The 26,785-nt window shown below is 40.2% G+C and overlaps 2 protein-coding genes across 4 annotated transcripts in view; both read right to left on the bottom strand.

Moving 5' to 3' along the window:
* Positions 1 to 26,785, bottom strand: part of Opcml (opioid binding protein/cell adhesion molecule like) — a 1,382,967-nt gene that overhangs the window by 1,120,348 nt on the left and 235,834 nt on the right. The window lies entirely within an intron of this gene.
* Positions 18,525 to 18,980, bottom strand: LOC101596056 (40S ribosomal protein S14-like). The gene has a single exon (XM_045145234.1). It carries the CDS (start codon positions 18,978 to 18,980, stop codon positions 18,525 to 18,527), a length of 456 nt encoding a protein of 151 aa, XP_045001169.1.

Below are 26,785 nucleotides of genomic sequence, written 5' to 3'. Positions count from 1 at the left end.
CCATTCAGAGTGGCCCTTGGATTGCAGCAAGGTAGCTGCAGGAACTTCATGATGGTTCTCTCTTTTGATCGTCACTGTAGATGGTTGACTCAGTCTTCCTGTTGCTACCCCAGAATATAAACAGTTTATAGAAACTATTTTCTCAACTTGAATGTAACATATTGGAATAGAAGCTTTGTTGTGAGGTCTGCCTGGAACCTGTGTTGAGTTGCCACCCTGAATTCTACTTTCTTCCCATTTGTTGCAACTCCTGAGCCCAGCTGTAATAACCAAACATATTCCCAGGCACTGTAAATTTCCCCCTGGGTAAGCAAAATAGTTCTTAGTTAATAACTTATAGTTAACCCTATAACCATTTTTCACAAAGGGTAAGACAGTCACTAAAATTTTTCATAAAACTTGAAGAATGTGATATTGTGGTTCCCTAAAAGTCACAGGAAGAGAGAAGGACAGAAAGAATGATGTGGGTACCTAGATGTCCAAATAACAAATCCAGCTGTCATTCCAGACTCCTATCAGCACCTCATGAATGAAAACTCACCATGATTCTCACCTGAGAAATGAATGAAGCAAGATGCATGCCTCACCTGCTTGTGGCTGCCTTGGTAAAACACCCTGTGCCTATAAGAAGACTTCTGGCATACAAAGCTCTGTGGACCATAGTGTTGTATAGATTAAAGCATGTTGAGGGTCCTTTGCCTCCTTAAAATGGAGGCCTCTGGACAAGATGATTTTCAATCCAAAAAACATTCCAAGATGAAATAGCACCCTCCAAGTCTTTAAGATCCTTCTTTTTTACACTTTTTCAAATCTCCTTAAGACAATGCTACTTGGACCATTACCCAAACTGGAGTGTTCTCCCAAGAACAGAGGACAACATAATGAGAATCCTGAAAGAAAAGAGTTTCCCTCCAGGGGCTGGTTTGCAAGCAGCAGGATCCAGCTAGGCACAGAGTCTGTCTTGTAGAAGCTGAAGCCAGGCTGACTATTCCAGGATGCAACCAGAGGGTCCATTCAGGAGATGGAGTAAATTTCTTAAAGGTTATAGACTTATGAAATGTGAAAGGCCAGGTCTGCCATCTTGACCAGTGAACTGGTCAGAGTGAGGTAAAAAAGCAAAGCTCCCTTGGAGGTGTGTGTACAAGTGCAGGGCATGTTTTGTCAATGCCCAGTCTCTGAGCCATGTCCATCTTAGGAACTTAGGAGAGTATGAGAATGACAGATAGCCACCTCATTCATGATGACAGGAGACAAGTGAACATTTGGAAAATATGTTAGCTTCTTTGAGTTTCATAGAATTTTAGATTTTTGCTAATGGAATAAAAACAAGCAAATTCCAGTAGTAGAATCTGGTAGCTAAGCACTTAGGATCTTGAGTCTAGCAAAACAAAGTTATTATTTATAGCCTCCCAACATGGTTAATAGGGATCGTTTTCCCCTGAAAGTATAGTGATTTTTTTTACCGTTCTCTGTTTCCTTAAATACACAAGTAAATGGCCCCAGAAAGGTCCTTAAAGTATCTAATAGACAACTTGAATGCTTTGAAAACGGATATCAGTGCACAATGTCTTTCATTGGTTGGGAAATTTAAATGAGATAATTACAAAGGTCCAAGTACCTGAAATAAAGTAAAATTTGGTAAGTAGTAGATTTAAGAGGAACTTAACCCACAACTTAGCAATTCTCTGGTTGTGAGAAGGGCAAGTTGAAAGGAAAGGCATGTGGAGCCTACCATCAGAGGGCCCAATCCTTAAACTGTGTTTGATCTTAGCATCTCCTCTTCTTCACCTCTTCACACTTCCATATGTTTGTAAAAGACATGAAGAGTCCCCTCTCTGCTTTGTGACCTGGGAGGATTTTCTATACTCAGAAGTATTTAATATTCTCTTGAAGCTCAAGGCCAGGCTTAGCATCACTACACCTGGGTTTGGAACTGGCGACAAATTGCTACTTCATTATAGAAGCAGTGAAAAGCATCTGATTCTGAAGGTTATTAAGCTTACAAGGACAATAGAGAACCAAATGAATGCATAATGAAGAACCCAGCATTTTAGAAGCAGTTGAGAAACATACCCCATACCACAAACATATGCAACCCTCGTTTCTCATCTTATGCTTGGGAATATATTTTCTTAAGGTAGAAATGGTTGAAAACTAACTTATTTAGATATGAAAAGTCAATATACTTTTTTTAATTTTCTAAAACAAGGGACATTAAAACATCTGGCACCACTTTAAGAGCTTTTCTTAACACCTATCACCTACAGAGCTTTCTCTCTCAGTCTCAGAGGCACAAACTCCCTCAGTTTCTAAGTGCAGTCAACTGCTGGTTTACTCACCCCCACATTGATACTGATAAACATATGCTCAGAAGGTGCCTGGTCTTCCAAGGCTCAAGAAATCATCCCTCTGTTGCTTCAGGAACCATGAATACTTTCAGAAGATTTTTAGCATCTGCCTCCAGGGCCATGAGGACAAGAGGGGCAGCAAGCTCAGTTGCCCTCAGCTCATACTTACTACAGATTCTGAGCTATTTGGGGAAATCAGTAAGCTCTTCACTGTCTTTATCTGCTACAGAAGGAAGAAACCTTATATATTCTATAGTCAATTGACTCTGTTGTGAGAGAATCCCACTCTCATTTTCGTAAATTCTCAGTTCTTACATTGCCAGTATACTTTTGGAGCAGTTTGCATATAAAAAATGCCTCCAAGTAGAACTCAAAGGAAGGATGCATAGCTAGGATAACTTTCTACTCAGGGAGATTTTTTACTACATGGAAACCTTGGAAGTCACAAAAGAAGTTTGAAAATACTGAACTTAAATGAAAGAAAACAAAAGATGGTATAAATGTCAAAGCTCTATTTTATAATCACAATACTAATCTCCCTGATGACTTCCAAGCATTTGGGAGAACTTTGGTCTGTCTTAGTGGGCCCTTGATAAAGACCCAGATGCCAGTTATGGCCTGGAAGTAAAACAAGGAACCATTATACAATACAGTGCATCAAGTCCCTGGCTCCTTTTGTGGGGAAAAGATTCTACTGACCCCTCTCCTTTGGTGTGACTTCTGTCTTTTCAGAGCCAAGTGCCTGGACTGGGGCAATAGCTGAGTGGAGAAAGTGCTTGCATGCAAATATGAGAACTAGAGTTTGGATCACACATAAATGGCAAGTGGGTGTTTCAGCCCACTTGTAATCCCAGCAGAGGTAGAGACAAGTAGCCCCCAGGGTAAGCTGACTAGCTAGACTAACCACGTCAGTCTCAGTAGATGAGAGTGATAAAGAGGTCTAATGTCAACCTCTGGTCTATACTCATACACACACACAAATACCACATGTGCACGCATAAAAATAAGAAAGAAAAGCAAGTCTAGTGGCTTTAAGGAGTTTGTTTCAATTGAACACAATTGTGTTAATAACTGCCCTTAAGCTCTGCAATTTTTTGTGTCCTAGATACTCAATTCATTCCAGACATGATATTGAAAATAGCAAAATATTGGGCTTTTAACTGCCATTGGCTGCTAACAAAACCCTTGTTCAAGCCTGGGGCTTTCTGACAAACCTAGATGAGGGATACCAAGGGCATCCTGGATGAGAGACTGGACCACAAGTGCCGGGGATACCAGGCCACTGGTACTGAGTGGCAATGGGTTCAATGCACAGGCTTTCTGATTGCTTACCACTCAAACTGTCTTGAAATACTCACCACAAAAGTGAGCCACAGTGAAACAAGCATCCTTCCAGTGGCCCTTTCATTCATACAGCATTCTACTAGCTGCAGTAAGTAGGACTGCCTAGGAAATGGGGCTCAGGACCATGCTTACTCCTTCAGCTAGAGCTCAAGCTGCTGTAGATGGGCAAGAGATTGAGACAAGAAACACCCTTTTCCATGAAACCTTTGGAAAGAAGAGCTACTGCTGCACAAAGATGTGGTTCACCAGCAACCATACTGGCCAGCATCATCAGCAATGCAATGCCTCCCTAGCATAGGGGCTAGAAGCCAGGAGAGGTGCTCAGAGAGTCACTCTCTCAGGAGGACAGTTGCCTGGTCCTTTCCCACATCAGCCTGAGATTCACCTCATCATCACTGCATTGTCATCCACACATAGTTGCAAGTCCTGGGCATGTCCAGTGGCATTAAAGTAATTTCTGTAGCTCTTTATAGCTATCTGCAACACCCCCTACTTAGTGTCAACATTAATGGCTCTTTACACAGTGTTTAATAAATGCCAAGAAAATTCTTTACTATTTTATTTACTTATTTATTGGTTTTTAGAGGTAGGGTCTCACTCTAGCCCAGGCTGACCTGGAATTCACTTTGTAGTTTCAGGCTGGACTCAAATTCATAGCCATTCTCCTAATCCTGACTCCTGAGTGCTGGGATCAAAGGCATACATCACACACTCAGCCCAAGCATTTTCTTATAACAACATACATATTATTTAATTCCTATAACAACTCTCTGAATTAGGGTCTTCATTTTAAAGAGTTAAAAAAGCTTGAAAATCAAAATGATTTCCAAATGTGAGAAGATCACATACCTGAATAAGAACTGGGAACTGGGCCTGCAGGTAAAGCCACACTCTTGCCCACCCCAACACACATGTTCTGAACCACTAAGCTTTCCACTTGGCATGGAGGCCTATCCATGGATTCTCCCCTCACCTGCCCACTTCACCATGCTTCCTCCATGCCAAGGAGTGCTCTATTCATTCAGTCCAGCCTTCTCAGCATCTGTTGCCAACACATTGATTCCCTCTCTACCTGGATGCTCCAACTCCTCCCCATTTGAATCAAAGTCAGTCCTCAAATCAGAGCCAGTCAGGCTCTCACTACCATGCTCTCAGCAGAATTCTGTATCACTCAGCTTCTCACTGACCAAAAGCAGCTTATGGCAGGAAAGATTGTTTCCAGTTTACACTTTTAAGGAGAAGTTTCATCACTGGGGAAAGCATGGGGCACAGGGGGTCACATTTGCATGTCAGCAGAAAGGGAGTACAGAGAGTGAGCTGAGCTGAGTGAGTGGAGTGGTGCTGGGGTATAATACCTCCAAAACCCCACAAGCTTCTTACAGTGCTGCCAGGTGTGGATTAAGTATAAAGCTGACTTGTAAATACAGGAGGTTATGGGGGTCATTTTACATTCAACCGTTTCATCTCTTTGAATGCCCAGCATATGTTTACGTATCCCAGGATCCTGGGATATTGCTGTTTTATGTCCATTTTATGCCTTTATATGACAAATTATGAATGTTTTATGAGAAAAGTATGTTTCTTCTATTGATTTGTAGAATCTGGTCAATATTGGGAATACAAGAGAAGCCCGGTTGAATTATACAAGTACAGAATGTGACTTTTGAGAAAATTCCAGCCCATAAATCTTACAAAAACCCTGTAAAAGGAAATGCACATGCTGACTGGCACCACTGCCCCTTTTATGCCACACACAGCTAGCCTAACCTTAGGCATTGATTTCTATCCTAGCTCAGAAGCACATTCACATGCATCCAAAAGTGCTAATGTTGTCAATGGAGCAGCAGAGATTTGTCAACTGAGATTTACTACCAGCTCCCTCTTATATGTTGGCCTTTGGATATTATGGGACATAGAAACTCGAATCAACTTCCATGCTCCAAAGAGCATGATAGCACCCAGTGGTCCCACCTATTTTTCATTTCAACTTCTGCCTGTACTAACATAGGTCAGGAGTGAGGCCAGGAGGTGAACACTTTGAACATCCATCTTGAATTCATCTGCACTCTGAAAAGCCTGTGGCTCTACCCACTTCTGAGTTTTGAAAAAGCTGGCCTGTTTAACTGTGCTAGCCCATTAAATAAGAGTGTATATGAGTATGTTCAAAAGAAACACACACACACACACACACACACACACACACATACACGACAGAAGTAGAGAAAAAAACACAAGAGAGAGATAGAAACACACACACATAAGATACAGAAACTGAAAGACCAAGGCAGAGGTAGACATAGAATGAGGTTTGTATCAGAAATGCAGCTCACTCTTACTTCCTTCTGTTTCTGCTGACTGCCACAGATATTTCCCTGTTGTCTTCTATAAATTAATATTCTCATCACCTTCTCTCCCCACACTGTATTTTCTTCTTAACACTGACAATGCAGACACTATGTACATGTGGTTACTTGTGTCTGTGCCCTCATACCTATCACCAGAATTAAACCTCCACATGGGTTTCTGCCCACTCCCTAGAACTGCACCTTTCTGCTACATGACAGGCACTCAAGATTAATCAAGAGATGGGGAGATGGCTCATAGGTAAGAGGAATTTTATGCATACATGAGGGTCTAAAGGGCCTGAGTTCAATCCCTAGCATCCAAGAAAAAGTTGGGTATGGCCACACATGCTTGTAATTCCCACCCTTTGTGGATAGGGGAACAGGGACCAGAGAATATCTAAGGTTCCCTGAGAAGCTAGTATAACCAAAACAAGTCTAACAGCAATAGAGGAGTAGTCCACATGATTTTCTTTGCCTTATGCACACGTGTACATACACTATACATACAAAGATGACACCACACATACTACACTTTCATGCCAAAAATTATCAAACTTATAACAAAATTTAAACAGATTAATGAAGAGTTGTCTTAAATGGAATTCTAATTGAATATCAAGAAAATGTATAAGTTCAAAATATGACTTCATTTCTGTGGACCTCAGCCTTCTTTTTATTGTGTATGTATAGTACATGTAGTATGTGGAGAGTGTGTGTACACATAGTACATGCACATGTGTGTGCAGATGAACACACCCCATGTGAATGCTATGAAATCCAGAAAAGGAAATTAGATGTCTTCTTCTATTCTTTTGCTTTATTTCTCTGAGACAGCCTCTCACTGAACCTGAACTGGGCTCCCTGCTTTTCAGTAAGACTGACTGCCCATCAAGCCCCAAGGAAGCCTTCTGTCCCTTCCTCCCTCCACACTGGCATGACGAATGTGCAGAAGCCCAACCAACCGCTTGTGTGTGTGCTGGGGATTGAATTTAGCTTTGCAGACCCACTGAGTCATCTCCCTACCCCAAACTCAGCTTTCTCATGTGTAAATGAGATACTTGAATGAGAACAGAAATTCATTGAGATCCTTTCTAGGTCTACTCATGTCTCCTGGAAAGAAATAAGTGACTTTTAGGTGAATGTGGGCCAGGATATTTCTCCTCTTATAGGAATTGAGGTGAAAAAATAAGGGCCAGATAAGCACTCCTTTGGAAGGCTCATCTGGACATGCTTGTTATAGGCATCGCAGATAATTTCCATTTATTTTGTGAAGGAAAAGAAACCAATATCCCTTAAAATACCATGGAAAAATTATTCCTGTGAATGGGACTGAAGTTAACATTATCCAGCCTGAGGAAACAGTGCTCTTTCTGGGGTCCCCAGAGAGGAAGACTCATGAGTAGGGGCCTCAACTGTGCCAAGAGACAGTGAGAACATGCTTTCAGGGGATGTAGGAAGATGTTTACAAGCTTCTGCATGATATTTCCTGGCTAGGCCTTGGCTTCCTGAGGCATGAGAACCAAACATGCTAGGTTTGTACTGCTTTCAACCATCCTTAGAGGCCTTTATCTTTCAGAGAATTCCCGGAGGGAAGAAGAAAATGAGTGAGCACACTAGCAATAGCTGTGCTTTTGACTTACAGCATTTCTACTAACAGGGCTGAGACAGATCACACCGCCTAGCATCCCCATTACTTGGTGAGCATTAGAAACATTGCACCCTGTGCTTTCTTATGGTTATGCAGTGCAGCCACTTGATAGAGTGTCACTGTCTCTGCATTAGAAGTTGAAAGCTATCTGCTCCCACATGTACATACAGTAAGAAAAATCACTTTCCATCCATTGATTGGTGTTAGCAGCAGGAAAATTGATCAAAAAGATAAGGAGCAAATCTGTCTGCCATAACTGATGCCAAACACATAAACAAAGCTGGTTGCACAGCACCTTAAGGGTGCTGCTGGGAGGGCTAGGGACACGCATGTGAGGAGAGAGGATGAACCAAGGCAGTCTAGAAAAGGGGCTGACCCTGTGTTTGCTATGACAGACCAGAGTTGAGCCTATTCAGAAGCTTGCAGTGCCCCAGCATGGGCTGGCTTCAGGAAAGATCACATGGTATAGGGCTGTAGCAACCTGGATTTCACAGTGTTCTTGGAAATGTTCTCATGGTACCAGTAGTATTTTGAATGATTGGCCCCATACATTCACTCATTTTTAATTAAACTTCCTAACTGAGCCCCTATGAGACAGATTCCTGCTACAGGAAGTGTGTCACTGAGGGCAGATCTTGGTATCCACTGCTAAGTTGCCTCTTGGCCAGATCTTAAGTTTAGCCATAAGGTGGTTGGAGAGCAGTTTAAACTCTGGCTATTTATGCTTTCTGGTGTTGGTATTGGCTGGCTGTTGGGTGATATCTCTCTGTCTGAATTTATGGAAGGGAAGTTTCTTCTGCTTGGAATTTATAATCCTGAAATAAACCTTTTTCCTCCCATAAGGTGCTTCTGGTTGTATGTTTGTCTCAGAAACAAAAAGCTGAATGAACAGTATTTCAGGTCTTCATAGAGATATGTTGAGAATTATTTCTGTTGAGCACCCAGGCAAAGGAAATGATGGATCCAATTGATCTCCAACAAGACTTTTTTGAGTCTTAAGAGAGCAGAAAGTGGCATGTTTTCTATATTGTGGTGACCCATTTGCTATAACTGTGTGATGCAAAGATTCTTGTGTGGGCAGAGCTTAGCTTACCCTCTAATTGTTTGACTAACATTTGCTATCTTTCTAGATCAACCCAAATCTTCCTTATTAGATGAAAACTGAAATTTTGCTAATTAACACAATGGAAATCAATTAACCTTATCAGGCAACATGGCCTGTGGAAACATAGCCAAGCCTGATATTGCAATTTCTTTCTGCCTAAGAGCAAGGAGGGAGTAGGGCAGTCTGACTCCAAAGCAGCTTCCCATTCTGGAATAAAAGCTAATCTTCCCTCCTCCAGGGAGGCGCGTAACTGTTAAGAGCCAGGCCATTTAGTTCTATACCCTGAGCAACTGGATCACCTCTCTCACTACCATATGACAGTCTCATTAGTTTCTTTTCAGTAGTCTACCTGTTGTTATAATGGATTTAATACAAATCATGAACAGTTGAAATGAAACTCAATAACTTTGCAAATGGAAAGAAGAAAGTCTGTTATAGTAGTTTGTCAGTGGGTTTGTTCCATTCTTGTTTCTTGTGCTGCATCTCCTCTCAACAGCTTGAAAACTCATCACTTTTATAAATATCTCTAATTTAAACATAGTTATTTCATTTAAAAATGCTGTAAATGTACAAGCTGGAATCCCTAAGCAAAGTCCCTGCATCTGTTTAGTTTATTCTAAGCTTATTGACAAAGCAGCACGTGATAAAATCCCCAATAGCCTTCCTGAAAACAGACCACACCCAGGAAGGAAACTGTTAAAGGGTGAGCCACAGTCTCTGAAATTCATCCCTTTTGGCAATGCATGACGCCTCTTTCTCTGGGGTAGTACTGTGAGGTAGTCAGCATGCTGTCATGCAAAGTTGAGGCTCCATCACACATACAACAGCAACACAGGCTCAGTTCTAGAACCTGGGGCACAGTCTGGAATCCCAGGTAATACTTCTGCTGATGATTCCTGGAGGTCCTCTCTCTGAGTTTAGCCCACCCAGCTGCTCTGCCTGCCTCTGAGATCAGGGGAGAATCAGTTGCTCATGGTTCTTCTCCAGCTCATGTCCACATCTACCTTCCTCTAACATATTTTGCTTCAACACTACCCAGGTCCCAAATCCTGCACTATTGCATCCTGATCTTCCAGGTTTGTCTTTCTACCTATTGCATGGTATCACATGCTCATTACCCTATACTTTAGCAAAGCTCAATTTGAGCTCCATCCCTTACACTTGCATACTGGTCATTACCCTTGCCTCAAAACATCTTATTGTGGTTTGAATGCAAACTAAACATATGTCCTCGATAGCCTCAGCAATTTTTTATTAATGTTAAGCTTCCTACTTAAGTCTCCAGAAGCCTGCTGGAGGAGGTGTCAATGGGAAGGGACAGACCTTAAATGCAGCACTAAGATATAGCAGAGCAGTTGGAGCTCTAGCTTTTCATGTTTGCTGATTGTTCGGTGTTGTGTCTATGCTATGATCTATGGGAGTGAAGCCAGCTTCTTCTGCCCTGATGTAACTTCCCTGACACCATAAGCATGAAACAAACCCTTTCCTCCATAAGCTGTTTCTGGTTGGATGTTTGTCCCAGCAACAAGATAGTAACTACACAGGTCAAAAATCCTGACCTCTTCTCTTATTTGAAATTCTTTCTACCCATCTTTGTACCACAAGATGGCTCTCTGCGTAAAAGAATTCACAATAAAAGTGTTATCTTGTCATTTGCTTTAGTATAAATATGGAAGATGAGCCTCAAATAAATGACATAGTAATGTTACCTGCACTCATAACAGAACCTTGAGAGCCCCATGGAAACCTTTATTTCAAGCACCTGGAGATCAGATCTGTGTCCTCTAATTGACAGCACTATCCCTTCCTGGGAAAACGGACATCTCTTGGAAACTCTTGGAGTGACAAGAAAATGTAATGGGGATTGTCCAGGGATGTATGATTTGTCCATAATATAACAATTTTTCTGCACCATCATAGTCTGAAAGACTTACATCTTCCATCATTAAAATGACCAACACCTTCATATTCATCTCAATAAATATGAGACTGCTCACTTTTTTAGATCAAGCCTCAGACCTTGGGGACACCTCCATTTTTAGAAATAACATAGTGTCTATATGTGGCTCCCATAACATCTAAGTCATGTCTGTTTTATGGAATTCAGGACTTTTTTCTGTATATAAAAATAACATGTCAAGAAATCTATAACAAAGTATTTTCTTTTATTTAAAATGTAGAAGTCAAATTAAATTTATAAAAATGAACCAATGGCAACATCATTTGAATTGAGCTAAATTAAACTATTTCATCTGGTATTAAAACACCTTTTTTTGGAGATGGGTTGAGGTAGAGTTTCCTTGTTACCCAGGCTGACCTGGAATTCACTATATAGTCTCAGGGTAGCCTCAAACTCATGGTGATCTTTCTACCTCTGCCTCCTAAGTGCTAGAATTAAAGGTGTGTGCCACCATGCCTGGTTAAAACACCTTTTATATTGACAATTTTCATTCCTATACATAATATATTTTGATAATATTACATTAATTTCTCTCGTTCACTTTCCCCATCCCCTTTCCACTGAACTCTGCTTTTATCCAACAAGTCCCTTTTCTATCTTGGTGTCTTCCTTTTCTCTCCTTCATTATCTATGACATGTTGAAAGATCAAATATTATGTTCAAGTTGGTGAAGCCACTATTGTTGTTTGACTAACTAGATATACTATGTCCACCAAATTGACCTCTAAATGCTTATGCTTGTGCACATATTTTAGGACTGCTCTCACTTTTTTCCACAATCTTTATTAACATTTTCCATGATTATAGAAAATATCCCATGATAATGCCCTCCCTCTCCCTCACTTTCCCATTTGAAATTCCATCCTCCATCATATCCCCTCCCCTTCTCAATCAGTCTCTCTTTTATTTTGATGTCATGATCTTTTCCTACTCTTATGATGGTCTTCTGTTGGCAGTGTCAGGCACTATGAGGTCATGGATATCCAGGCCATTTTATGTCTGGAGGGAGCACATTGTAAGGAGTCCTACTCTTCTTTGGCTCTTACATTCTTTCTGACACCTCTTCCACATTAGACCCTGAGACTTGGAAGGTGTGATCGAGATATTACTCAGTACTCCAGTGACTTCTTTCCAGCACTATGATACCTTCTGACTTGTCCTGAGGTCACTACCACCTGAAAAGAGAAGATTCTCTACCCAAAGTGAGAGTAGCACTTCCAGTTAAGATGGCAGAGTAGGTACCACGGCAAAGCAGCCTGGGGGGAAAAAACACCAAAAAAACTCAGCAAAATACACACTTTTACTAAAAATTAAGGTGTATAGGAAATTGAAGCAGCAGCGGAGAAGTAGGAGAAATCCAGAGCATCCAGAGCCCACACAGGCCGGCAAAAGTGGCCCCAGCAGCTCCGCCAACGGCAGTGGCAGGGCGCACCAGAAAGCCGCTAGGCTCGGCTCCAGCCACAGGAAAAGCCAGGTGTGGGAGCTTCCCCTCACACCGGCGCTCTCCGCAACTCAGGACACGTGAAGGGAGAGTGGCAGTGAGCAGCGGAGGAGCAGACGGCGAGTTAGAAGAACACATGGAGCAGCAAGAGAACCAGAACAGCTGCGGCTCCCTCCCCTCCCCCACCGCCTGTGCCCAGCTCCAGCGAACAGAGCAGCGTCCCGGGACCCAGCCACGCCAACTTGAGCCAACAGCAGGACCCAAGCAGGAGCAGAGTTCGGCAGCAACATTAGCAGCTCCGGAACCGGTACCAGCAGCCCCAGCAGCAGCAGACCCAGGAGTGGCAGCAGGGGCAGACCCAGCAGCAGCAGACCCAAGTGTGCAACAAAAGCAGACCCAGCAGCAGCAGCTTCAGCAACAGCAGTGGCTCCAGAAGTGGCAGCTACAGCAGCAGCAGCAGCAGAGGCAACAGCAGCAGTGGGCCCAACAGCAGCAGCTTGAGCTGCTGACAGACCCAGCAGAGGCAGCTTTCGCAGCAGCAGTTCCAGCAGTGGGGGTGCTGATCTGCAGGGCCACGGTTGCCAGGCTTGGTTTGCCCCACAGGAAAAGCCAGTGCCCAGCTCCAGAAATCACAACAGCAACCCGACGACCCAGGCAGCAACTTGACTGAGACCAAACTCATCCAAGGTAACTGGGTTTGCACCAGGGAAGGGTCTCACTTGGTCACAAGCTGACTGGGATCCCTCAACAGACCAGAAATCTTAACCTCTATGTTGATAGAGGATCTGGTTGTTATAATAACTACTCTGGCATACATACTTGGGGCTGTCTTTGACTGAATGGGTACAGTGTTTAGTTAACTTTTACAATCTACCGGTGTTTTATTCCACTCAGCCTACTGGAATACTCCCATAGCAGGGAAACTCAACCCCTAGGAGCACCTTTGTAGATACTCTCAGAGTCTTAAGAGCCACAACTAGCACCTTAAGCTCCTACCCTGAAGATATATAACACCAAATCAATTGATACAGCTAACAATACCCAGCTAGCTAGAAAATCCAAGCATTAACTTAATCCAAGATGCAAAAATATATACATTATAACACAAGAAACACTAAAAAGCAAGATGATGTAAATCCACCTAAAAGTATTAATGCATCAGAAATGACCTCCAGTGAGAACGAGTTAGAGGAAATGCCTGAAAAAGATTTCAAAAGAATGATTGTAAATATGTTCAAAGAAGTCAGAGAACAAATCAAAGGAGTCAAAGAGGAACTTAAAGAGGAAATCAAAGAAGATGCAGGACACCAATTTCATGAAACAAAGAAGGCAATACAAGACATAAATAAGGAAATTGAAATAATAAAGGAAAACCAGGCAGAATTACTAGCAATGAAGAACACAGTTAATGAAATAAAAAAACTCTGTAGAAAACCTCACCAGTAGAATGGATGAAGGAGAGGACAAAATATCTAAGCTAGAAGACCAGGTGGCAGATCTAATACAGGCCAACAAAGGGAAAGACAAACTTATAGAAAAGTATGAGTGGGAATTTCAAGATATTTGGGACACTATGAAAAGATCAAATATTAGAATTCAGGGCATAGTAGAAAGAGAAGAATTTCACTCAAAAGGCATAGTAGGTGTCTTCAACAAAATCATAGAAGAAAATTTCCCCCAAATTGGGAAAGAGGTGCCAATACAGATACAGGAAGCCTTTAGAACCCCAGCCAGATAAAACCTGGAAAGAACCTCTCCTTGCCATATTATAATCAAACTTCCAAACACACACACCAAAGAAAAAATATTGAAAGCAGTTAGAGAGAAAAAATAAATTACCTACAAAAGTAAGCCCATCAGGATTACAGCAGATTATTCAACACAAACTTTTAAAGCCAGAAGGGCTTGGGGTGATATATTCCAAGTTCTGAAAGATAACAACTGTCAACCAAGGTTACTTTATCCTGCAAAGTTATTCATTCAAATAGATGGAGAAATAAGGACATTCCATGACAAAAGCAGGTTAAAGGAGTATTTGAAGACAAAACCAGCTCTACAGAAAATACTTGATAGAATCCTCCATGCTGAAGAAAAGGAAAAGCACACATATAAGGAACCTAGAAAAAACAAGCAATACTCAATTACTAGTTAACAGAAGAGAGCACAGGTAGAACCGGAACCACCAAGTGAGAGTAGCATTAAGATAAGGGTATAAATATTAAAAGAAGTGCTTAATGGGCAGTTTGATAAGCATTGTATATACATTTTTGAGACATCAGCAGATGTTACACCCCTAGTGTTCATGACTATACCTGTTTGAAGTGTTCAGTATCAGGGATGTATTCCCTCCCATGGAGCAGGCCTCCAGTCCAATTGGAGGGCAGTTAGTTTCCACAATGACAGACATGCCACTATTGCACCTGTTGGCTCATTTGGCCTGGCCAATTACAAGGCTTGCAGTGTCCACTGTTGAGTATCTTCACTGGTGGTATCTCTTTCTTCCATTGAACTACATGTAGAATGGCTTCTTCTAGCTTTCTGTCAGCTGGTCTACATAGAGGAGGTTATCAGCTAAGTACCAAAAGGATTTCTCAGTGGCCTTGCAACCCAAGTATGTGGAGTCTTCAGCAATAGGGTCTTACCATCTATTCCTGGTGGGGAACAAAGGGCCATGACAATAGCCTATAATGTTTTGGGGGCATCAGGGACCTCCCTGGCCAAAAACTCACTGAAGGTATCCCATCCCTGGCACTGAAAATTTTCTAACAATGATCTATGGCTCCTGAATGTTCCATTCAACAAAACCAGGGGATTCCATATGATTTATTTATCCTCTTTTAGATTTTGAATAGCCCTCCCTCCACCTTCCCTTTATTCAATCTCTTCCCCTGACCTCACATTGGGTCTTTTCACCCCCATTTATCTATACTTCTACTTACATATATATGTAATACCAACCTATAAATTACCCTCCTCCCTTCCTTTCCCTTCACTTTATATCTCTTTTTTAACTTACTGGCCTCTGCAATTGAATGTATTCCTTCTCACACAGAAGCCCAATCATCTGTAGCTAGGATACACATATGAGAGAGAACATGCAGCACTAGGCATTCTAGGCCTGGGTTACCTCACTTAGTATAATCCTGTCCAGATCCATCCATTTTCTTCCAACTTTCATAACTTCATTTTTCATTATTGATGAGTAGAACTCCATTGTATAAATATGACATATATTCATTATCCACTCATCGGTTGAGGGACATCTAGGCTGGTTCCATTTCCCAGCTACTATGAATTTAGTAGCAATAAACATGTTTGAGCATGTACTTCTAAGGAAATGGGATGAGTCTTTAGGATATATGTGTAGGAGTGTTATAGCTGGTAGATCAATTTTTAGCTGTCATAGGAACCTCCACACTGATTTCCACAATAGCTGGACCAGATTCCATTCCTGTCAACAGTGTAGAAGGGTTCCTCTTTTTCCACATCCCCACCAGCATTTATGATCATTTGTTTTCATGATGGTGGCCAATCTGACAGGAGTGAGATGGAATCTCAATGTAATTTCAACCTGCATTTCCCTCATGACTAGGGATGTAGAATATTTTTTTAGATGCTTGCATGCCATCTGTATTTCTTCTATTTAGAACTCTATATTTAGCTCCATAGCACATTTTTCATTGGCTTCTTTGATTTCATATTATTTAACTTTTTCAGTTCTTTGTATATCCTAGATATTAATCCTCTATCAGATACATAGCTGGCAAAGAGTTTTTCACATTCTGTCAGTTGCCTCTTTGCTTTATTCACAGTATTTTTTGCAGTACAAAATCTTTGTAATTTCATGAGGTCCCAGCGGTTTTATTGCCTGAGCAATTGGGGTTATATTCAGAAAGTCTTTATAAAAACAATTATGTTGAAGGGTTTCCTCTACTTTTTCCTCTAGCAGTTTCAGAGTTTCAGTTCTGATGTTAAGGACTTTAATCCATTTGGACTTAATTCTTGTGCATGGCAAGAGAGAAGAATCTATTTTCATCCTTCTACAGATACATATCCAGTTTTCCCAGCACCATTTGCCTAAGAGGCTGTCTTTTCCCCAATGAGTATTTTTGGCATTTTTATTGAATATCAGGTCGCTATAGCTACCTGGACTTATATCTGGGTCCTCTCTTCTGTTCCATTGATCTACATATCTGCTTTTGTGCCAGTACCATGCTGTTTTTCTTACTGTGGCTCTGTAGTGTAGGTTAAAATCAGGTATGGTGATACCTCCCGCCTTACTTTTGTTGCTCAGTATTATTTTGGATATCGAGGTTTTTTGTGATTCCAAATTATTTTTGGATTGTTTTTGCTATTTCTGTGAAGAATGCCATTGGAATTTTAATGGGGATTGCATTAAATGTGTAGATTGCTTTTGGTAAGATTGCCATTTTCAGAATATTGATTCTTCCAATCCAGGAACAAGGGATGTTTTTCCATTTCCTAGTGTCTTTTGCAATTTCTCTTGAGTGTTTTATAGTTTTCATTGTAAAGATCCTTTACTTCCTTGGTTAGGTTTATTCCAAGGTACTTTATTTTCTTTGAAGCAATTCTGAATGGTAGTGATTCTCGGATTTCACCCTCTGTGTGTTTGTTGTTAGCATATAGGAATGCTACTGATTTCTGTGTATTTACTTTTTATCCTGCTAAATGGCTGTAGATGTTTAAAAACTCTAAAAGTTTGCAGGTAGAATCTTTGGGGTACTTTATATAAAGAGTCATGCCATCTACAAGTAATGATAACTTGATTCTTCCTTTCCAATTTGTATCTCTTTTATGTGCATCTCTTTCCTTATTGCTATGGCTGAGACTTCCAGTACTATATTAAATAAAAGTGGGGACAGTGGACACCCTTATATTGTACCTGATTTTAGTGGAAAGCTTCCAGTTTTTCCCCATTTAGGAATATGTTGGCTGTAGGCTTATCATAAACAGCCTTTATTATATTGATATATATTCCTTCTATTCCCAGTCTCTGTATGACTTTTATCATGAAGGGATATTGGATTTTGTCAAACACTTTTCATCTAATGAGATGATCATGTGATTTTTGTCCTTCAGTCCATTTATATAATGTATTACATTTATCGATTTATGTATGTTGAACCATCCCTGAATCTCCGGGATAAAGCCTACTTGGTCAGGGTGAATGACCTTTCTGATATATGCTTGTATTCTGCTTGCCAATATTTTGTTGAGAATTTTTGCATCTATGTTCATGAGGGAGATTGGTCTGTAATTTTCTGTTTTTATTCTATCTTTGCCTAGTTTTGATATCACGGTGATGCTGGCTTCATAGAAGGAGTTCTTTTTCTACTTTATGGAAAAGCGTAAGAAGTAATGGTCTTAGCTCTTCCCTGAGGTCCAGTAAAATTCAGCAGTGAATCCATCTGGGCCTGGGCATTTTTTAGTTGGGAGATTTTTGATAACTGTTTGGATCTCCATGCTTGTTTTAGGTCTATTTAAGTGATTAATCTTGTCTTGATTTAATTTAGGTAGGTCATACACATAAAGTAAATCTTCCCTTTCTTTCAGAATTTCATATTTTGTGGAGTATATGCTTTTATAGTATGATTTTTTGAATTTCTCTGAAATCTGTTGTGATGTTACCTTTTTCATCTCTAATTTTCTTAAATTTGTGTCTCTTCTCTCTTACTTTTGGTCAGATTTGCTAGGGGTTTATCAATCCTGTTTATTCTTTCAAAGAACCAACTGTTTCTTTTATTGATGCTTTGGATTGCTTTTTTTTTTTTTTTTTTTAGTTACTATTTCATTAATTTCTGCCCTAATCTTTATTATTTCTTTGCATCTGCTAATTTTGGGTTTGCCTTATTCTTCTTTTTCCAAGGCTTTAAGGTGAAGCATTAGGTCATTTACTTGTGACCTTTCTAATTTCTTAATATAGGCATTTAAAGCTATAAATTTACCTCTTAGGACTGCCTTCATTGTGTCCCAGGGGTTTTGGTATGTTGTGTTCTCAATATCGTTTGACTCTATAATTTTTTTGATTTACTTCTTGATTTCTTCATTGACTCATTCATCATTTAGTAATGTGTCATTTAATTTCCATGATTTTGTGTATGCTCGGTAGCCTTTCTTGCTATTGATTTGTAGTTTGATTCCATTGTGGTCAGATAGAATGCTAGGAATTATTTCAATTTTCCTGTATTTGTAATGTCCTCCTATTGGAAGGTGCCTTTAATCAATATAAGGTGACCTTCCTTATGTTTCTTTTCTTTTTTTATTTTTACATGAAGGCAATTTATTAACAGAAAATAATTTGAGAAGTCATGTTCACAGACAGCAACTGCGGTGACACCCCTTCCTGTGGGTGCTGTCAGAGGGGATGGGAGTGACATCCTCATTCTGCCTGATCTTCATCCCCGAATGAGCAAGAGCCCTGAGGGCTGACTGGGCACCAGGTCCACGGGTCTTCGTCCTGTTTCCTCCTGTGGCCCTGAGTTTGATGTGTAGGTCAGTGATCCCCAGCTCCTTGCACCGCTGGGCCACATCCTGGGCAGCTAACATGGCAGCATATGGGGAAGAATAATCTCTGTCAGCCTTCACCTTCATTCCACCAGTCACAGGGCAGATGGTTTCCTTGCCAGAAAGATCAGTGATGTGCACAAAGGTATCATTGAAGGATGCAAAGATGTGGCAGACACCAAATACATTTTCTCCTTCAGCCACCTGCGGTCCAAGGCTGATCACCTGTTCTTCCTTCTTTTCTTTCCCCTTGTCAGGTGCCATTTCTGGCAACCGACTCAGCTCACATGGGATGACCCCAAGCCCACTCCCCAGACCCCACACAGATTACTGGACAAGGATGCCACATGATTCTCCGCATGCAGGACTCCTACCTCCTTATGTTTCTTAACTAATGTTGGATTGAAGTCTACTTTGTCAGCTATTAGGATAGCAACACCTGTTTGTTTTCTAGGTCCATTTGCTTGGAACACCGTTTTCCAAACTTTCACTCTAAGATAGGGTCCATCCTTTGTAGAAATGTGGGTTTGTTGGAGGCAACAAATTGAAGGATCCTGCTTTTTAACCCAGTCTGCAAACCTATGTCATTTGGTTGGGGCATTGAGGCCGTTGATATTAAGAGATATTATTGAAAGATGTGTATTCATTTTTACCTTTTTTTGTAGTTCTTCCTGTTTTACCTTTGCTCTCTGGTGTTAACTAGTATTTGAGTATTGTTATATGTGTGCTTTTCTTTCTCTTCAGCATGGAGTATTCTTGCAAGTATTTTATGTCATGCTGGTTTTGTCTTCAAATAGTTCTTTAGCCTGCTTTTGTCATGGAATGTCCTTATTTCTCCGTCTATTTGAATGGCTAGCTTTGCAAGGTAAAGTAATCTTGGTTGACAGTTGTTATCTTTCAGAACATGGAATACATCACTGCTTGCCCTTCTGGCTTTTAAATTTTGTGTTGAATAATCTGCTGTAATGCTAATAGGCTTGCCTTGGTAGATAACTTGATTTTTCTCTCTGACTGATTTCAATATTTTTTCTTTGGTTTGCATGTTTGGTAGTTTGATTATAATATGACAAGAAGAGGTTCTTTCCAGGTTGTGTCTGGCTGGTGTTCCAAAGGATTCCTGTATCTGCATTGGCACCTCTTTCACAATTTGGGGGAAGTTTTCTTCTATGATTTTGTTGAAGATGCCAACTATGTCTTTGAAGTGAAATTCTCCTTCTAGTATGCACTGAATTCTTATGTTTGATCTTTTCATAGTGTCTGGAATATGTTGAAATTCCCAGTCATACTTTTCTATAAATTTGTCTTTCTCTTTGTTGCACTGTATTAGATCTGCCACCTCCTCTAGCTTAGATAATCTGTCCTCTCCTTCCTCTGTTCTACTAGTGAGATTTTCTACACTGTTTTTTATTTAATTAACTGTGTTCTTTATTGCTAGTAATTGTCACTGGTTTTTCATTATTATTTCTATTTCCTTATTTATGTCTAGTATTGACCTCTTTATTTCATTAAATTAGTGTTCTGTGTCTTCTTTTCTTCCTTTGATTTATTCTTTGAGTCTTTGACCATATTTATAATCATTCCTTTGAAATCTTTCACAGGGATTTCCTCTAACTCGTTCTCACTGGAGGTCATTTCTGATGCATTAATACTTTTTGATGGATTTATATTGTCTTGATTTTTGTTGATTCTTGTTTTATAATGTATATATTTTTGCATCCTGGATTATTTAATGATTGGATTTTCTAGTTAGCTGGTTATTATTAGATGTATCAATTAATCTGATATACATATTCAGGGTAGGATCTTAAGGCAGTAGGTGTGACACTCATGACTTTCAGAGTATCTACAAGAGTGCCTCTAGGTGTTGGGTTTGCCTATTATGAGAGTATTCATGTAGGCTGAGTGGAACAAAATACAGAGTTTCCAAAATTTAACTAAACAATGTACAGTTTTAATGATAAAGAGCACAGAGTATTTATCCAAGAGTAGGTATTATGACAACCATATCCTCCGTCTGTCCCTTAGGCTGTGCATGGTCTCACCCACTCACTTAATACTGACAACAAGGAGGTTAAGATTCTGGTCTGTAGAGGGTTCCAAGTCAGGTTGTGACCAGGTGAGACCCTTCCCTTATGTATGGTCGAAGAGGAAACAAAGCCACTGTAAATCAAGAAGCAACATATAACAAGCCCAAAATACAGCTTATTTACTAATGGCAAATCTGACCATTCATCAGATTTAACATATAATTTATCCTGATATGGAAGGTGTAATTAGCCCTTCTGATTGAGGCCTATATACCAAGTTCATTAGGTGTTGACTGACCTGGTGTAATCCCAGTTACCTTTTGGGAAGATTTTTGTCTCATTTATGCTTGCATCCCACTGTTGGTTCAAGCAGGCATGGCCGGGTCCCTCCTGGACATGGTGGTATGTTCGCTGGAGCTGGGCAGTAGTAGCCGGGAAGGAGAGTCTGCTGATGCTTCTCTAGTTCTCTCATTGTTCCACATGTTCTTCTACTTTGTGATCTTCTCTTCCGTTGTTCACTGCTGTTCTCTCTTCACGTTTCTTGAGTTTGCGGAGAGCTCCGGTGTGAGTGGAAACTCCCCTCACCTGGCTTTTCCTGGGGCTCAAGCCAAGCCTGAAGGCTGGATAGTGTGCCATTGTGTGCCATGGTTCCATGCATGGATCTGCCAGAAGTTCTTCTGCCCACCTGTGTGGGCTGTGGATGCTCTGTATCTCTCCTACTTCTCTGCCTCTGTTTCAATTTCTTATACACCTCACTTTTTAGTAAAAGTGTGTATTTTGCTGTTTTGTTTTTTTTTTTTTTTGCATCTTCCCCCCCAGGATACTTTGGCATGGTACCTACCCTGCCATTGTAACCAGAAGTCTCATTTGTGAAGGGATTTTTGAAGTTAGATGTTTGGGAAGCCAAACATGGGCTAGCTGACAATCACCAGTTATTACCTACGCTTGGAGCATGGCATGCCACTGTAATAGCGGTTAACTTTAGTCTGTATAAAATTCAGGTATCACTCTAGCATGTTTTAAGCATTTCTACTAGAAATTTCCTGTCTGTAAAATTGATGGGCATGTAAACAGATATGGCTAAAGGAACTTTTCATTCTGATTTTGACAAATAATTTGCCTCCTTTATTCAATGATTGTTTTCCATTCCATAGCACTATTGGGATAGGTTATTTATCAGGCTAAATAAATACAGTATCTAGGTTTACTTACCTAAAGTGAATTTTTTGAAAACATTAAATCATAATTCTTATGCTTATAACAAATGAATTAATATTACATACTTGATTTAAGTCATTATTAATGTTATATATAAGTCAGAGAAATTTAAATGCACATGGAACATGAGGACACAGGTAACTATTTGCAGTTCATACATAAATGGCCTTTTCTGTAGGAAGGAGGAAAGCTGACTTAATCTGAACAAGCCAAAATTTATTTCCATGTCTACAGACAAGAACTACTTTACATTGCTATCAATTGTCTATAATTTCCCGAGTTTTAAAATAGCTCAAAAGCAATGAAAAGCTAAATGAAATAACTCTATAGGGAGTTATGAAAAGGCATTGTTTTCTGCTGAAGATGCTTAGTAATCTTTTCTGTTTGATTCGGATTTCTTTATATGTTGAATGATGAAGATGTTGAAACAGGCAGTTATCTGCCAAATTTTCAGGTTCTAGCTATCTGTTTTCCCCTTTATTAAAGTTCAGATCTGTGTAATCTTTGTAGACAAAATATGTTTATTTTCTGATACTTCCCTGGGGCAAAATAAGCAATTTTTAATGTATTCCTGGAAAAATTCATTCCTTGGAAACATTTTTCCATTAAATGAAGATACTTTTAAGGATAAATATTAACTAGATGTTCTTACTCTTTGATTATTTTGAGTGAAATTATCTCTATGTTCATGAGGGAGATTGGTCTATAAATTTCTCTCTTTGTTCTATCTGTGCCTGGTTTTGGTATCATGGTGATGCTGGCTTCATAGAAGGAGTTTGGTAGGATTCCTTCTTTTTCTACCTTATGGAAAATCTTAAGAAGCAATGGTATTAGTTCTTCCCTGAAGATGTGGTAAAATTCAGCAGTAAATCCATCTGGGCTTGGACTTTTTTAGGTGGGAGATTTTTGACTAGTGCTTGGATATCCATGCTTGTTATAGGTCTATTTATGTGATTAATCTCATCTTGATTTAATTTTGGTATGTCATATAAATCAAGAAAACCATCCATTTCTTTCAGATTTGAGTATTTTTTTGTTTTTTACCTGGTTCCTTATATGTGTGCTTTTCTTTTCTTCAGCATGGGGGATTCTTTCCAGTATTTTCTGTATACCTGGTTTTGTCTTCAAATAGCTCTTTAGCCCTTCTGGATTTTAAAGTTTGTGTTGAGTAATCTGCTGTAATCCTGATAGGCTTGCCTTTGTAGGTAACTTGGTTTTTCTCTCTGATTTCTTTCAATATTTTTTCTTTGGTTTGTGTGTTTGGTAATTTGATTGTAGTATGGTGAGTAGAGGTTCTTTCCAGGTTTTGTCTGGCTGGTGTTCCAAAGGATTCCTGAGTCTATATTGGTATGTCTTTCCCAATTTGGGGGAAGCTTTCATCTATGATTTTGTTGAAGACGTATACTATGCCTTTGAAGTGAAATTCTTCTCCTTCCACTATGCTCTGAATTCTTATGTTTGATCTTTCCATAGTGTCCTAAATATCTTGAAATTTCCACTCATACTCTTCTATTACTTTGTCTTTCTCTTTGTTGTGCTGTATTAGATCTGCCACCAGGTTTTCTAGCTTAGATATTCTGTCCTCTCCTTCATCCATTCTACTGGTGAGATTTTCTACAGAGGTTTTTTATTTCATTAACTGTTCTTCATTGCTAGTAATTCTGACTGGTTTTTCTTTACTATTTCTATTTCCTTCTTTATGTCTAGTATTGACCTCTTTATTTCATTAAATTGGTGTCCTGTGTTTTCTTTGATTCCTTTTATTTCCTTGTTCTTTCCTTTAATTTCTTCTTTGATTTCTTTGAACATATTTATAATCATTCTTTTGAAATCTTTCTTAGGCATTTCTTCTAAATCATTCTAACTGGAGGTCATTTCTGATGTTATAATGTATATATTTTTGTATCCTGGCTTATTTAATGATTGGATTTTCTAGTTATCTGGGTATTATTTGATGTATCAAACAATCTGATGTTATATACCTTCAGGGTAGGAGCGTAAGATGTTAGGTGTGGCTCTCAAGACTCTCAGGGTAAGTATCTACATTAGTGATACTAGGTGTTGTGTTTGCCTGCTGTGAGAGTATTCAAGTAGGCTGAGTGGAACCAAATACAGACAGTTTCTAAATTTAAATTTAACTGAACAATGTAACTTTCAATGAAAAACAGCACAGAGTATTTATCCAAAAGTAGATATTATTACAACCTATCCTCTGTCTGTCCCTTAGGCTTTGTGGTGCCTCACCTACTCCATTAATCCTGACAACAAGGAGGTTAAGTTTTTTGGTCTGTTGAGGGTTCCAAGTCAGCTTTTTACCAGGTGAGACCCTTCCCTGTTGTAATCCTGGTTACCTTTGCTCCTGCTTGAGTCCTGCTGTCAGTTCAAGTAAGCGTGGACAGGTGCCTGGATTGCAGCTCTCTTCCTGAGGGCTGAGCACTGGTGGTGGGGGACAGGGGGCTGCCCATGCTGCTCTAGTTCTCTCACTGTTTGACACGTTATTTTACCTTGTGATCTGCTCCTCCGTTGTTCACTGCCGTTCCCCCTTCACATTGCTTGGGTTTGTGTAGAGCTCTGGTGTGAATGGAAAAATACCCTCACCTGGATTTTCTTGCAGCTCAAGCTGAGTCTGGTGGCTGGCTGCAGTCCCAGGGACCTGCTGGAGCCACTTCTGCCAACCTGTGCAGGCTCTGCACCTCTCCTACTTGTCTGCTGCTGTTTCAATTTCCTATATACCTCACTTTTTAGTAAATGTGTGCATTTTGCAGGTTTTTTATTTTTGCCTTTTCCCCTCTAGGCTGCTTTGACCTGGTACCTACCCCACCATCTTAACTGGAAGTCCTGCTCTTGCTTTTGATTAGATAAACTTTTTAGACAACAGTGACTACTAGATTGATTCAGATCTCCTCTGCTTTTAATATAGATCATGGATCTCTAGGAAACAATGCACTGTGTTCCCAAATATGTTACCTTAGCATCACCCTTTTGTGGGGAACAATCATAATGGTGTTGTTCCAGAACCAAACAGCCCAATTAAACACTAGATTTCCATCCATGATATCACTTCTAGCTTAGTAATTAGCCTTCTTCATTGAGCTCCATTGTCAGGAACTTACTGCCTGTTGCATTTCCCTACCACTATGTTCTGTTTGTTCCATTTTTTTTTCTCTTCTTGGACACACACACACACTCACTCACATATACACACAAACACATACACACAAACACACTGTGTGTGTAGTGTTGTGTGAAATATACTCATGCATGTGCCCTTGCAATATCCTGTGTGCTTGCCTGTGGCAGAGAGGGTGGCTTCCTTGGTGTTCCATTACATGGCTCTTCTGCCTGACTCTGTTTTAAACCAGAGTCTCCTTTTACTAATTCAAGAGCTTTCAGGGCTCTGCGGATTCTTGAGTCTCTGATCCTTGCAGGGCTAGGTTTATAGGTATGTGTGGCTGTGGCCACCTGTTTTCCATGAAATCTAGAGATTTTTAACTCTGGTAGTCTCAGGCCCCTCACACCTTGATGTTTTCTCAGAAAGGACACTTAACCTCTAAGTCATATCTTTGCCCCACAATTTCTTTGTTTCTTCTTTCTTATACTTTGATTTACCTGGTAGCCTAATCAATCATCAGATCCATGAAGAAGGCATATGTGGTTCTTCTGAGACTGTAGGCTAAAGTATACCCTAGCCTTCAGTTATTACTCTGTGACATCTTTCATTCTACCTTCAGCCTGGGCCCTCTGCTTAGCTTAATGGCCTTGAGTGAGAAATACCTCTTGAAGTGAAATGGCTGGAGTGAACTCATTCTCACTAGATGTGGTCCAACCAACACAACTTAAAGCAGAATTAGTCTTTTCCTTATCTCTAGGTACTGGTATATCAATCCGAAGCCAAGAAATTTTTCAAACTTTTAATATATTTATTTACTTATTTGAGAGAGAGAAAGAGATAGGCAGATAGGAAATGGACATGCCAGGGCCTCCAGCCACAGCAAAGGAACTCCAGATGCACCTTGTGCATCTGGCTTACATAGTTACTGGGGAATCCAACCTGAATCCTTAGGCTTTGTAGGCAAGCACCTTAGCAGCTAAGCTCTCTCTCTCTAGGTCCATAATAACCTAGAATTTCATTTCATCTAAAATACATCTCAACACAAAATTGATTCTATTTAAGTACATCCAGATACATGAAACTGGGTTGTTTCTCTGACAATAATGTCTTGAGTATTAATTTGATAGATACATGCATAGCTGTATTGCGAGGTAGAGCCCCCTTGGCCATAGCAAACCTCACCTGTCTCCATTACTAAGCATCAACTTTGGAAAGAGGCCTGATTCCCTTATAGGTCTTAGCAGGGGTGGCTCAGAGCAGCCCCCAAACCTCCTGCTGTCAGCAGACAGAATATACCTGGATATCCAGTAGGATGCTGGGTAGTAAGCTGGAACCCCAATGTCAAATCAGCTTCAGTGTAGGAGACAATGCCCAGTATTTTGCCAAGTAATCTTTGCTTCCAAAGGAGCAGAGGGAACAGAGGCCAATACCTCAGAGAGAATGGTAGTAGGGGACTGCATAAGAATAGAAATGCTAATGCAGTGTTTGAAATTTACCCCACTGAACAGGTCACTGAAAATATGAAGGCATATAGGTGCCAATGCAATAATCAAGAACAGAGCCTCTACAGGACCATATCAGCTTTTACAATGCCATCATGGAACCGACAAGCACCAGCGGTGCATTTTCAAGTAGGTTTAAAGAAATTTTAAAAGAAAATGGTAATAGTGGATAGAATATGGAATTTTACGTCAGAAAATTTTGAGTCCAAA

This window comes from Jaculus jaculus, chromosome 3, assembly GCF_020740685.1.
Source record: "Jaculus jaculus isolate mJacJac1 chromosome 3, mJacJac1.mat.Y.cur, whole genome shotgun sequence".
Lineage (NCBI taxonomy): Eukaryota > Metazoa > Chordata > Mammalia > Rodentia > Dipodidae > Jaculus > Jaculus jaculus.
The sequence above is the reverse complement of the archived record's forward strand: the minus strand, read 5'-3'. Positions and strand labels throughout refer to the sequence as shown.